Source organism: Cibotium barometz, chromosome 13 (assembly GCF_041138505.1).
Source record: "Cibotium barometz isolate CiBa-2024 chromosome 13, ASM4113850v1, whole genome shotgun sequence".
NCBI classification, from domain to species: Eukaryota; Viridiplantae; Streptophyta; class Polypodiopsida; order Cyatheales; family Cibotiaceae; genus Cibotium; species Cibotium barometz.
This window is the reverse complement of record NC_141058.1, coordinates 28,626,437-28,640,414: the sequence shown is the minus strand read 5'-3', so window position 1 is coordinate 28,640,414 and position 13,978 is coordinate 28,626,437. Positions and strand designations below refer to the sequence as shown.

At 41.1% G+C, this 13,978-nt stretch overlaps 1 protein-coding gene across 5 annotated transcripts in view; it reads left to right on the top strand.

Annotated features, from left to right (window-relative positions):
• Positions 1 to 7,185, top strand: part of LOC147632568 (uncharacterized) — an 8,241-nt gene extending 1,056 nt beyond the window's left edge. For 3 of the 5 annotated variants that reach the window (XM_086807351.1, XM_086807349.1, XM_086807350.1), the window contains 5 exons: positions 663 to 796; positions 899 to 1,075; positions 6,054 to 6,152; positions 6,239 to 6,484; positions 6,589 to 7,185. In XM_086807351.1, coding sequence (XP_086663477.1) covers positions 740 to 796; positions 899 to 1,075; positions 6,054 to 6,152; positions 6,239 to 6,484; positions 6,589 to 6,861 — 852 coding nt within the window. In that variant the 5' untranslated portion in view covers positions 663 to 739 and the 3' untranslated portion in view covers positions 6,862 to 7,185. Of the gene's footprint in view, positions 1 to 171; positions 400 to 662; positions 797 to 898; positions 1,076 to 4,066; positions 5,742 to 6,053; positions 6,153 to 6,238; positions 6,485 to 6,588 lie in introns of those variants that run through there. The other 2 variants (XM_086807352.1, XM_086807353.1) reach the window with 2 other exon arrangements.
• The last annotated feature ends 6,793 nt before the right edge of the window (positions 7,186 to 13,978 follow it).

Below are 13,978 nucleotides of genomic sequence, written 5' to 3'. Positions count from 1 at the left end.
CTTGGTTGACCCATCCCACAGCTTCAATATATACGCACTGAGAGTGTAGTAGTGAGGATGATGTATAAAAGGTGCATCAGCATCTCTTATCCTCTCTCTTTGTTTGGAGACTACAATACAGCTAATGCACTTTAAGGATAGCCCTTAGCATGACAAAGTCTGCTTGGGAGAGGTTAGCACCTTGGTTTACATATAAAGGTGAAGATATAGAGGTGGCTTTTCTAAATGCCATAAAGCCTGAACATAATCTTTGCTGGCAGATGACTTCAATGCAGCAACACTAGCCTGCATAAGATGCAGTAGATGGTTTGAAGCCTGGCAAGCAGACTAGTACAGGCAAAGTGATGAATGATGTGAGAGTGGTCTTATGACTCTTGAGAACTTGCAGTGCAGCTATATGTGAGATTGATCCCCTCTGATAGATCACACTTTTCCTGCATGCTATGGTAGTAGCATAATTCCATGGTGATGTGAAGGTGGAACTTAGACTAGTGACTAGCATTTGCAGATTAGCGAAGGGATTTTATTGATGTGCAATCTTTTGATTTGTATGGTTTTTTTAATTAACTTATGTCATCAAATATGCATGTTTTTGCATGCTAGTGAGTGAATTTGGAGTTTTTTGAATGAGGAGCTGAAAAGTTCGCTTCCTATTTTTGCAGCTGAATCGTAGGATCTGGGCTTGAACATTACAACCAGTTTCTCATCGCGTGACACACGAAGCAAAGATACTGCCAGCATGTTTTGGGGCAGTGATCCTCTTAAACATCAAACTTTGGATGAAGAACATTCCAAGGTATTATAAGGTTTTGTAAAAGTGAGAGCCAAATGTGTTCATTGGGATCAATGTGTACCGCTTCAAACAACTGATTTAGCACGTTGTTTGTGAAAACTACAGGTGGAGGAGCTTCGAAATGCACTAGGTTCTTGTAATGGTCGGGAAAAGTTGTATTGCTCTGATGCATGCTTGAGACGCTACTTGCAAGCCAGAAATTGGAATGTGAGAAGGGCCAAGATTATGCTGAAAGAGACCCTCAAGTGGAGATATTCATATAAACCCGAGGATATAAGATGGGTAATAAGCACCACAATCTCAGTTACTGGAAATTTTGACACACACGTGTATGCTTTCTCTACATATGTCCTGGAAATTTCACCAGCTGTTTCTCTTTGTAGTCATCTTGTCCAAGGGCTAAACATGTCCTGGAGGAGGTTGCATCCTGGCCAGGCCCATATCCAGGAGGCAGGCCCTTGTAACAACTGTTGGTCTGTGAGTCATCCCCTGCCTTGGTGTTTCCACGCAATATCTCAACAGGCAAGCCTGCCCACAGATATATATCACTAGAAAAGACCATAGCATTAGAATTTAGATAACCATAGCTCCTTTTGGAGAATCCCTGCGCCAGAGGCTTTACTGCCATCAAGCCAAGAAGTTCCCAAACAGGGGTGTCCCTTACTACCAAAGCCCACTATTGGAGTGTGTGGCTAGAGCTTGGTCAAGGTTAGATCCAGGTCCTTGTCCCGTGGTGTCCATCCAGGAAACCTGCTTATGAGCAGCCATAGTAACCAGAAACGGCGTTTCCGCCCTCTGGAAACGGTTCGGCCGTTTCCGGAAACGACAGACCGGCGGAAACGCCGTTTCCGTACTTTTTTTTTTGGCAGCCGGCATGTCGGTTATTTTGTAGTTTTTGAACCATTTAATTTTGAAAATTGGCAATGCCACAGTGGGCACCTCTAACTCCCAAGTTTGATGATCATTGCTGATATGTATGATGTATTATGATCACAATTTGCAGCTCGCTATGTATGCTTCAGCCTTCAGCCTTCAGTTTTTTATGGTTCGCATGAATTTGCCGCGACATCATACATGTCCATTATCTACATTCTGTTAAGTGTTATGATTCTAATGTCCACTTGAGTCTTTGATGTGTCTTGTTTGAGGTCTCTATGCATGTTTTTGGATCTCTTGACATAAGTTTATTTAATAGGATGCATGTTTTTTACATGTCTAAAATAAATTCAAAAGAAACTCCGTTTCTTGCCGTTTCCAACCTCGCGGAAACTCGGAAACACCGTTTCCAACCCGGTCCGAACCGACCGTTTCTGCCGGTCCAAGTTACTATGTGAGCAGCCCTGAGTACCATTTACTTAGGCTTCGAAGTTTGGGTTAGCAAAAACTTGTTCTCAGTTCTAGGCCACTTCATATTGCCCAAAGTAACCAAGTCATAGCTTAGTGTCATGTGCAGACTAATCCCAGGACTAATCCTGAAGGGGCAGCAAGATAAAGAATGAGATTAGAACCAGATCAGGAGCATATGTTACTGGTATGGGCAGGGAAATACTGGTGGTGGGAAAGGGAGGCTGTCGGCCAGCACATGAAGGGGAAGACACCTGACGGCTGCAGCAGATTCATTGGAGTTTGTCTGGGACCTGCTGTCCGGGACCTGGCCGACAGCGGTCGGCCAATCCACTAGGAATTGCGAAGGCCTATTTAAGGCACAGCTGCTCATCGTTTTGGGTATTCAGTTCCTTCCTTCAGATTGGGTCCTAGAATAGGTATTAGGTTAGGTTTTCTACCTTTTCATGAAGGCAGCCAAGGGCTGCAAGATTGTACATCCTTTTTGTACCATATGAATATACTGGATACTCAACTATCTCTCTCTCTCCTCTCTCTCTCTCTCTCTCTCTTCTGTATGCGTTTCGCATCAAGCATGTTCTAGGATGGTGTTTAGGGCTGAAAGAAGACTCCCAAAGCTTCTGCATGTGACATTGGTATCAGAGCTTCAGACTGGTTCTGAGATATTGTTGCTTCCCATGTCCCACCCACATGTACTACATTGCGCATGGATGAAACCATCACCCGTGTCTTGATCTTTTGGTGGTGTGGGGACCAGGCAACATTGTTTCAACCTCAGGCTCAACAAGGCTAACCACTGATTCAGTCCTAGATGAAGGTGTGCAGGTCCAAGGTACAGGAAAGTGCACAGGTCCGAGGCCCAAGGAAAGGAACACAAGACATGGAAGAAGTTCCTAGGAGGTTGTTTGGTGGTGTTCCGCAAGACCCAAGGGGAATGGCAGTCCTGTGAGCCGGGTGCCACTTGGGGCTCACCAAGAAAGGCTCTCAGGCAACAGTTCCAAGGGAGGGTGATCCTCCAAGGGGTGGAGTGAGAATGCCACACTTAATACTCAGGAAAAGAAGACCAGAGAAAGTGTTCAGGGACAGGGCATGAAGGGAAAGGGGACAGGATGGAAAAAATGCATAGATCTTTATCAGACGAGTGGATTTGGAGACCAGGCATGGTTTTCAATGAAAAGGTTGCCAGGAAGGGAAGAATTACAAGTTGGGACTCCGTGAATAGACAATGGGATGATGACAGTCATCCAAGAATAGATTTTGGAATCCTGTCATCAAGTTTAGCAGAGGGGGATGTCATGTGCAAACTAATCCCATGATAAATCCTGAAGGGGCAGCAAGATAAAGAATGAGATTAGAACCAGATCAGGAGCATATGTTGGTGGTATGGGCAGGGAAAGACTGGTGGTGGACGGGGGAGGCTGTCGGCCAGCGCATGAAGGGGAAAAGACACCTGTTGGCTGCAGCAGATTCATTGGAATTTGTCCAGGACCTGGCCGACAGGCAGGATTGCATCCTAGAATAGGTATCAGGTTAGGTTTCCTACCTTTTCATGAAGCCAGCCAAGGGTTGCAAGATTGTACATCCTTTTTGTACCATATGAATATACTGAATACTCATCTCTCTCTCTCTCTCTCTCTCTCTCTCTCTCTCTCTCCTCTATATCGGTTTTGCATCAAGCATGTTCCAGGATGGTGTTTAGGGCTGAAAGAAGACTCCCAGAGCTTTTGCATGTGACACCTAGCCTTATCATGAATGCCTGCCCAGTAATCACTTTTGGGTAGATTAAAACTATGGCTCATCAAAGCTGCTGAAAGAGGAGGGGGCGGGGGCGGGCGCGGCGGGGGGGTACGGGGGGATGTGGTGGGGCCAATCATTTGGAATGGGTTGGCTAATTGGCACTTGGCAAGCTGCAAGCCAGTTGGCAAAGTGGCCTACACGTGAGTTCAAAAGGAGTATGAAGGCCCTTTTCATAGGGCTTCTCGCTGACATTGATTAACCATTTGTAGCAGCATGCAGATGACACCAACCCACAGGGCTGCCTGGTGGTGAGTGTCAAACTGGCTTAGCTGCATTATGGAATCTCTCTCTCTCTCTCTCTCTCGTTAAGCAGAAGTAAGCCGCCCATGCCACATGAGTCTGTTTTAGCAGAGTTTGGGCTCCTCTGGTCAAAGATACCCTTTTCCAGACATTCACCTACATTGTACCATGTACATACGCTTGATGGTGACAGTTTCCCATGGTTGGCCCTTGAGTCCTCAATGCAGTTGGATTGAGAGCGCAGGAGTCAATCTTGGTACTCTTGGTTGTTAGCTGATTTGATCAGCATGGCCTTCAGATGGACCGCCTCCCCCCCTTCCAGTATGGCCTGCACTCCCGATTTCCAGCTCTCTTGGCAAGAGATCAACTACCTCATCTGGCTAGATCTGACATAGCTTCCAACAAAGCTCTGGTTCTAAGGACAACACTCCCTGAGTTTCAGAAGATGGATTCATTGAGAGCCCGGGATACCTCCACAGGCATATGTCACATGCCCATATGGATTGCATTAGCTAGCTGTAGGATATCATCTCACCATGTCTGATAGGGGAGAGGGCATCCAGGATTCATGGAGTCACATCTAAACCAAACGAGATCATCAAGAGTCCACCATCTAGGACCTCAAAAGATGAGATTCTTTGCCGGCTTTGTAGCCCTATTTGATGCCAAGTGAGCTTGCAGCCTTGGCAGAGGAGCATATCTCCAGAACTTGATATTTCATTTCTTTGTTGCAATCATAGTCATATGAAAACCCATTTTGTCCCTACTAAACACAAAATGGATGGAACAAACAAAACGTTTCAAAATGAACAAAACATTCCCAATCGAAACAACATTCCATCCAAATTTGAGATTTTTTTATTTTTATTTTTTTAACTTATTCTTCTTCTCTTGTTCTTCTCCCCCATAAAAAAACCCATGAAGATGAAACGATGAAATAGATGAAAAAACAAAATAGACAAAACGCCTCTTGTGACTGTATAAAAGTCTCCAAATTTGACTTCTTGGTCCAATTTCACATAATTTCACACCCAATTGGTCCAAATTTTACTTCTTGGTCCAATTTCACCTAATTTCATACCCAATTGTTGAAACATCTTACAAGTTTTCCACTAGCTCTTCAATTTCTCACTTTCCCCCAATTTATAAATCCCAATTTCATACTTTCGACCTTGATGGTCAATACACCGTTTAGCCCAAATTTGGCTCCTTGGTCAATTTCACCTAATTTCACACCCAATTGTTGAAACTTCTTCTAGTGTTCCACCAGCTTTTTACTTTCTCACTTCTTTCTAATTTATAAATCCCAATTTCATACTTCAACCTCAATTGCACCTAATTTCACACCCAATTGTTGACATTTCCTACTTCTCCGAATTTCATACCTTCAACCTCCATCACATCTAATTTGTTGAGAAATTTCTTACGTTTTCTTTGATTTCTCACTTTTCTCCAATTTGTTTTGACAAGTGTTACTTCGAAATACCTCTATTTCGTCCACAGAAACGAAACATGTCGAAACCGCGAAACAATGATACGGATGAAATAGCATCTAGAGGATGCTCAGGTATCTTGTATTGCAGATTTTATACATATTGTACTTTTTTTGGTTTGATAGGCCATTTTCTCTCTCTTTTCTCTCTCAAAAACCAAGACTAATGCATATGCTTCAGTGAATCTTTAGACTCCCTAGAATTTGAGACCCGCACAATCTATGAATCATAATTTATAACTGTTCACATAGGTCATATTCTACCTCAGTGGGCAATAATCTCTCTCTCTCTCTCTCTCATACGTGTGAGTGCGCATGCCTGCATGTATGCACTCATCAGTATTCATGCATGGTTGATGCCATCTCTGTCTTTGTTTGTTATTTCAGGAAGAAGTTGCAGTTGAACATGAAACAGGAAAGATGTATAGAGGTAATTTCACCGATAAGCTAGGGAGACCAGTGGCCATAATGACCCCCAGAAATCAGGTCCTTTTGGCTGATGTCTTGGGAATTGCTCAAACTTTAGATTGTTATAATGCATGTTAATTCACAGAGTATCTGTGGTGATGCAGAATACCAGCTCGCCTGACGGGCATTTGCAACAGCTAGTTTACACGCTGGAGGACGCAATCTTCCATTTGCCTCCAGATCAAGAGAAATTCTTGTGGATAATTGACTTTGAGGGCTGGTCACTCTCCAAATGCACTCCAATCAAGACAGTGCGGGAGACTGCACACATTTTACAAAACCACTACCCGGAGAGGCTTGCTGTGGCCATCATGCTAAATGCACCCAAGTTATTTGAGTATTCTTGGAAGGTATAGCTGCTCAAATGCAAAACAGGATTCATAGTTTGTTTGGACTCTTTTTGAGAACTGCCCCTTGTCATGTGATGTAGTACTGGGTTGCTTGGAATTTGCAGCTATGGAAACCTTTCATTGATCCAACCACTTATCAGAAGGCAAGGTTTGTCTACACGAGTGATTCAAGCAGCTTGAAGATCATAGAGGACCTTTTTGACATGGAGAGTGTACAACTGAACTTCCAAGGCCAGTATAATCACATAGAATATGGGCAAGTGATGCAAGCAGACGATGTGAAGAAGAAAGCATTTTGGGACCAGGCAGATACTTACACTGAGCCCATGAATGGTGTCTTGTCAGAGATCAAGGAGGTTTCAAATGGCAGCATTTAGGGTTGCAAATTCCACCATTTGAAACCTTCTCGAGTCATGCATGCATCATGCAGAAGATGGTAGGAGATAGTAGTCTGTGCTGAAGCTTGTAAGATGCTTTTGAAGGCTCGGCATTGCTGATCTCTAATATGAGAGAAGCTTCTTCAAACATAAAGCTTAAACGTTCATGTTTGTATTCACATGAACAGTTGTCCACCCCCATATACTATCAAAGGTATGGTGGGTTGGTTAAGAGAGAACTCCACAGGAATGAAGAGGTACTCAGTTCATTCCCTACCTACCGCACACACGAGGTGCAAGCCTAAAATAAATTTCCTTTCAATACCCTCTCCTGTTTGCAGGCTACACAAAATTAAAAATTAAAAAAAATAGAAGATACATATATTAATGCCAGCTGACACAGGCATTAATATATGACCTTAGGTTATCCTAAGGTTTAGTCAGACACACACAAAATAAAAATGGAAGATAACATATATCGATGCAAGAATCTGCACACAAGGATTAATATATGACCCCAGGTTATCCTAAGGTTTAGGCACTACCATGTGGCACCCCGCAAGCGTCCCTACCCCATTACACCCTACAATGCAACACTTGCAGGCTACAAAATGGATGCATATATCAATGCCAGCTGAGACAGCATAATATATGACCTTAGGTTATCCTAAGGTTTAGACATTCAAAAAATAAATAAAAACTCCAAGGTACATGCTCTTCCTTAGCAAGGCTTGCTGAGGTTTGGGGAAGGGTTCCTCTTCATGTTGGGAGAAGATTGTCAATGCTGAGGATGGGACTTCAGTGTGAAGTACAACAGTCGGAGAAGCCCTCACTTCTTCATCAAAAAGGAGGATCATAGTGGTGTGTAAGTATTGATTGTCCTAGTGATTTCCAAGCTCCCAAATACATAATAATCATGGATGTAATTGAGTTTGCCACCTTTGCAGGAGGGTGTCCTTGATTGGAAAGCCAATTCTTTGCTGGGGTGAGGGTAGTAGGGGGTGGGGAGCTCAAGGATTGTTGTTTTGTTGGCCAATTTGATCATGCAGCTTTGCTCACCCAGGTTCCTCCGAGGAGGATTGCCTCCTTTGTGTACACTTGTAGGGACTATATGAAACTTGGAAACCAAGGGGTTAGGTATAGTGTCAATAATCTATGTGAAATGTCAATAACTTGTGTGAAATACCCCAAGATTTGAACTTTTGCTCACGGATATTAGTGTGTACAACACCACGAGAGGGTTGGCCTTGGGAAACCCAAGTTTCCCATGGCATAGCTTTCATGCAAATCCAATCTTGGTTTCTTTTCACGTTTTTACCAAATGGAAAGTCAAGCTACACTCTTAAGAGGTGGGGTTTTTGGCAAGGAGTTATCTGACACTCTTAAGAGGTGTTGAGAGTGAGGCATATGGGTCGTGCGTTTCTACTTTGAATCCATGTATTGAGTGCCTATTGTTCTAGCAACAAGAATGTTGATTGTTGCCAGGAGTTTTATCCAATCATTGGCATCATCTTCATCAAGTAAGGCTATTCATGGTTCTCTCTCTTGCTCATCCTATAGGTCTTGATGAAAAATATTAGGAGTTGAGGTTTTGCAGTCCTCATCTAATAGAAAGTATCTATTCATGGGAAGTGCTTTCCATGTGGAGAGATTGACCTTCAATGTTTCTTGCTTGTTTCAAATATAGATGTGGTCAATGCTTGAGTCAAGGGGGATCAGACAAGACTCACGTATGTAGAGACAATCTACTCGTGCATCCATGCAACTATAGACCACAGGGTCTTAAAGACCCTTGTTGGGTGAGATCCACGGCCATCGTGCATTGAGGATTGCACGCACAAATCTTGATCATCCATCTTTAAAGTAAACTCAGCCAAGTAAACTCGAACAAGTAAACTATGTCATGCACCACACAATAATGTAGTAGCTTGACACCACATGGTTCCATTGCTTGAAGGTATAGTGTAGTGGTAAGATGTTTCCATTGGAAACTCAAGGTCTCGAGTTCAAATTCTCTTTTGCACATAACATCTTGCTCCAAATTTTTCTAAGTCCCAAACGCAAAGTCACCCTTATCCCATGATGTAGTTTACTTACTATGATCGCTTAGTAAACTATAACGTAAACTAAGATGGAATTTTTTTAGTTTTTTGTAGTTTACTCGTTGGTGGTTTACTTGTCTGAGTTTACTTTATCCGATGGCCCAAAAAAGGCATCACGATTTTGATCAATGGCATCCATTGATTTAACCCGACAAGGGTCTTTAAGATCCCGTGGGAGATAGAGTTGAGGCTCGCACATGTAGGGAGATTATGCCATACACACTCTTGTTTCATCTACTAGTTTCACCACTAAAGTGGCTTTGTGCAAGGGTGGTTTTTCCCAATTCTTCCCAACAATATTTTCTTTAGGATGCTAACTCTTGCTCCACCATCCAAGATGGCTTAGCATTCTTGACCTTTATAAATTTCAAGAAATACAATAATGCTAGCATTCCAATTTCATGGTCACCATGTGGTTTGCGATAGTCATAATAGTCTCTCCATTCGCGCAATGAGACATTGTGGTCCCATGTGAGTTTTACACTTTGTGGGGACCATGATGAGTCATTTTATAATTCCCACTTGGATTTAATCAACAACTATTGTTGCATCTCAGCAACAAGTGAAGCACTATGATCCTCTAGTCACATTGCTAAGCATTCCCTTGTGTTTTTTTTTGGGCCTTGTCAAGCAAGAGGCTCAATGAGATTTTTGTTGGCACATATGCCAATTTGTTTCTTTCAAATTATCATCGAGGTAGGTGGTCCCACTTACAACATTGATCGAAAGAGGTAGAAGCAAAAGATCATGCAATCTTAGATTCCACAATTCTTTAAGGAATCCTTTGAGGAAACTACCCATGTTTCGCATTAGGAAAAACTTACACTCAAAGAAGGGACCTTTTAAGGGCCATTACTCTCTTTCATGAATCAAGGAAAAGTGTTAAAAATGGTTATAATATTGTCACTCTCTCTCCTCTTCTAGGATCAAGGAGAATTCTAATAGTGTCCTTATCAAAGATTGGGACCACATCTCCTAAAATTTTGAAAATCTCAAAACTACTTTTTTATTTGAGCTAAAAACATACACCTACCCACACGACTTTTCAACTTTAAATCCATCAAATCAGGTGTATCTAAAGTTTTTTAATACTATTGTGCATTTTGGAATGTTTATAAGTATTATGAGGTTTTTAGATTTAAAAAAAATCAATCTTATTTTAAATGTTATTGTTTAGCAATAGGATTTTTTGAGTTTCGTATACTTTTGCATGCTTATCTACTATTTGGGAGGGTTTTCTCACTTTACCTCCTTTGTCTAGAAAAGATTTAATATTTATGTATAGTCTTTAACTTTCTCATAGCCAAGCTCTATTTCCTTCTCAAACTCTTCCTTTCCCTCCGTTTTTACATTTATGGCACTAAATCTTCTCAATCCTAAGACCATTTTGATACAGAGACCAAGTGTGAGAGAGAATAAAGGTTTGTTTGTTTTCTAGGGCCGTTTAGATAGAACCAAAAATTTATCTTACTATAAGAAGTGATGTGTTGATGTAGGCTAATTATGGATTGGGCAATTTTTCCCTCCTTAGGAGGTGTTTTCTCTCGTGCATGTATACGCACTCTTCTAAGTGTGTATAAGTGATCTTATCATATCACTTCACTTGTACTTTACTCATTCTCACATCAATCTACTTTGAGTGTTGTGCTTCTCTCTATCTCTACTTGTTTGCTACATCTTTGTGTGTGTGTGTTTTGCTACCTTTGTCTCCACTCCAACAATTGGTATCCGAGCAGGTTTTCTTTTGATTGTCTTAAATTGATCTATCCTCTTACGTAGAGAAGGTATAACTACGTTAAAAAAGTTTTTACTCTTTATCAGGCTGTTTCAGACATGTTTCAAGACTTGTTCACATGGTGTAAGGCTTTGTAAACATCCGAGGGAGCGTTAATTCGAATTGCCTTTATTCACTTTTAGGTTTTCTACACTACATCAGTATACATTTGGCATGCTGATAGAGCCTCATCTAGAGGGAGTGTCAATTCAAATTGTGTTTATTCAATTTTAGGTTTTTTGCACTCTGGAACAATATACATTTGTTGGTGTGCACGCAAGGTTTATGTGTTGTCAGCAACATCACATCTTCGAGCTCATTCAATAGCTTTGTCAGCATCATCACCATTGTCATCATCTTTTGCATCCCTATAAGTACTCTTTGCAGGTTTCATCACATCAAACTGATCTCCTACTAGAGCAACCATCTCGGTTACATTCAATGGGCACTGTACTTAGAGGTTGTTGGGGTGTTTGTATTTTATGTTAGAGAGATTCGTTACTTGTGCTAGTAGACAACAAGTTGATGTATTTGGGATGTTTTTCACTGAGGATAAGCATTATGGGAGGGATTAACTACCCATCATGGTCCTATATGATGCATCATGTGTATTGGTTGCTACAAAGCTTTGGAATGTTGTTATTGGCATTGAGGCCCACCCTATCTTTCCCACAGCACATGATAGTGCAAGTACTTTGGATGGTGAAAGTAGTTAAGATGTAATCGTGCCATCCACCTTTGCACCTCCCATAGCTGAACAAGCCAGGTGGGATGGCAATGATACATAGGCACATGAATTGATTGCACTCTCCATGAAAAGGAGCATTATTCCTCATATTTGTTCATGTAAAACTGCCAAGCAATCTTTGAATGTGCTTGTTATGCTTTATCAGAGGCATGAGTGGCCTACTTACACAGGTAGTTAGAGTCCAAGAATATGAATGAGAGAGACTTAATAGATGATTTCTTTACAAGAATCAAAGATCTTAAAGAGTAGCTTGCATGTATTAATGAGGTAGTTCATTAGTGTCTATTGTTCTCATAGATTTATTAATAACTTCATCAAAATCATACCAAGATTTTGCATCCACACTTCGGCTCATAATGAAGGGTAATCCCAATGCCCTTATGTTTGATGAGTTGGTTATAGTTCTCTTACAATAAGAAGAACAATCTCAATAAAACAAAACTAGTATGCATGTGAGAGATCATGAATTAGTTTGTTAGTCAAAAAGGTAAAAATAAAGCCTTCTTCTCTCAGGGAAACTACAAGCTAGCGAATCAACCCGGTCTCTTCTTGGCAAGGATGCTGAGAATGGGGGTGATAAGCCTAAGAAGAAAGGCAAATGTAACTATTGACAAACCGTTATATCACTCAATGAAGAAAAAGGTTGGAGAAGGAGAAGAAGAAAGATTCATGCATGGCTATTGGGCTGATACATCAACACCAAAGTGGTAAAAAGAAGGATACTATACATAGGATGATTGGGCATTCATTGTGCAGCACTACACCCACACATTAAAAACTTGATGTTATTCTTTGTCATTACTAGGATAGGCCTAGTGGTGGTTAAATTTGTTGATGATAGATGTATAGTCCATGACTAGAGTGATGAAGACATCATTGTCGTATCCGCCGATACTCTAATCCATGGGCTTATAGGCTAGACAGGTATAAGAGATTGGCACATAATGCTTGTTTAGTTTTACTACCATATGCTATAAGTACACAAAGCTATTTGGTAAGCCTTCTTTGGTCACTTGAATTTTACAGATTGTTGCATCTTAAAAGGAAAGAGATGTTCTTAGAGTTGCCAAAGCGTGAGGCCTATTGTCAAACATATATGTAAGGAGTGTATTATGGGCAAGATGCAACGAGCATCATTCCCAAAAGATGTATCAGTAAGGGTTGTCCATAATTTACAGCTCATACATAGTAATGTATATGTTTGTATGAGAATACCATCAATCGGGGGATATCTCTACTTGTGTGACTTTTATTGATGACTACTCCAGGCACACTTGGGTGCATTAAAAGAAAATTCAAAGGTTTTTTCTTGCTTTAGAAACTTTGTATCCATGGCGAAAAATGTGTTTGTATGGAAAGTCAGCACCCTTCTTACAAATCAAGGGGGGGAGGGGGGGGAGTATATGTGTCAAAGGAATTTCATGCATAATATGGTTGAAAGAGGTATAAAACATCAGTGCACTATGTCTTACACACCTCTATTAAATGGTGTGGTTGAGAGAAATAATAGATCTCTCGTGGATATGGCACATTTCATGGTTAAAGGCCAGGATTTACGTCATGTTTTTTGGTGGTGGTGCCACTTATGTGCTAAATAGATGCCCCACCAAGGCCTTGCAATTGCCCCATATGAAGTTGGGAATGGCAGGAGGCCCTCTGTGCCTCATTTACATATTTTTTGAGGCCCTTTGTGCCTCATTTACATATTTTTTGTTATTATGCTTATGCTCTTGTGCTTGAGCAATAACGCAATAAGCTAAATGATGAGGTGATAAAATGTATTTTTGTGGGATACATCTCAAAAAAGGGCATAGACTCTACCATCTGCTGGGGGCCACAAGGTGGCTAAGTGTAACAACAATAATAAGCTAGATGTTGAGGTGTTAAATGCATTTTTATGGGATACAGCTCAGAAAAAGAGCATCAAATCTACCATCTAGGACACAAGGTGGATTTCGGAGATGTCTTGAGAACTAAGTTCATCCCATGCTTTCATGCAAAAAACAACAAAATGTATGCATCTTTGATACACTCCTACCTTTGTACAATGTTGGGTAGCCATATGTGAAGCAAATGAATTCTCAACAAGGTGCTCTAAAGCAATCCATACCCGCTAAAAAGCAATCCTAATTTCAACCAACATATTAGTCTACTAAATGAGGCAATTTTGAATGATGTAGTGGAAAGGAAAGCTATATAGCCAAATATCCAAGAGTATGCTAAAATGGCTGGTGCAAAGATTATGGGACGACTGCCTAACAAAACACATGCAGGTTCTCATCATGCATCCTATCTTTTGTGAATCATGCTCTCATTGCCAATATATCGAATAAACTCGATTCTAAAAAATCACACTTAGTATTTGGCAGATTTTCCTTACAGTAAAAAAGTTATGGGTATAAAGTGGGTTTATAAGTTTAAGCGTAAAGCTGATGGTAGCATTGACGCTACAAGGCAGGGATGGTTTTTACAAAAAGGGTTATTCTTAGGATA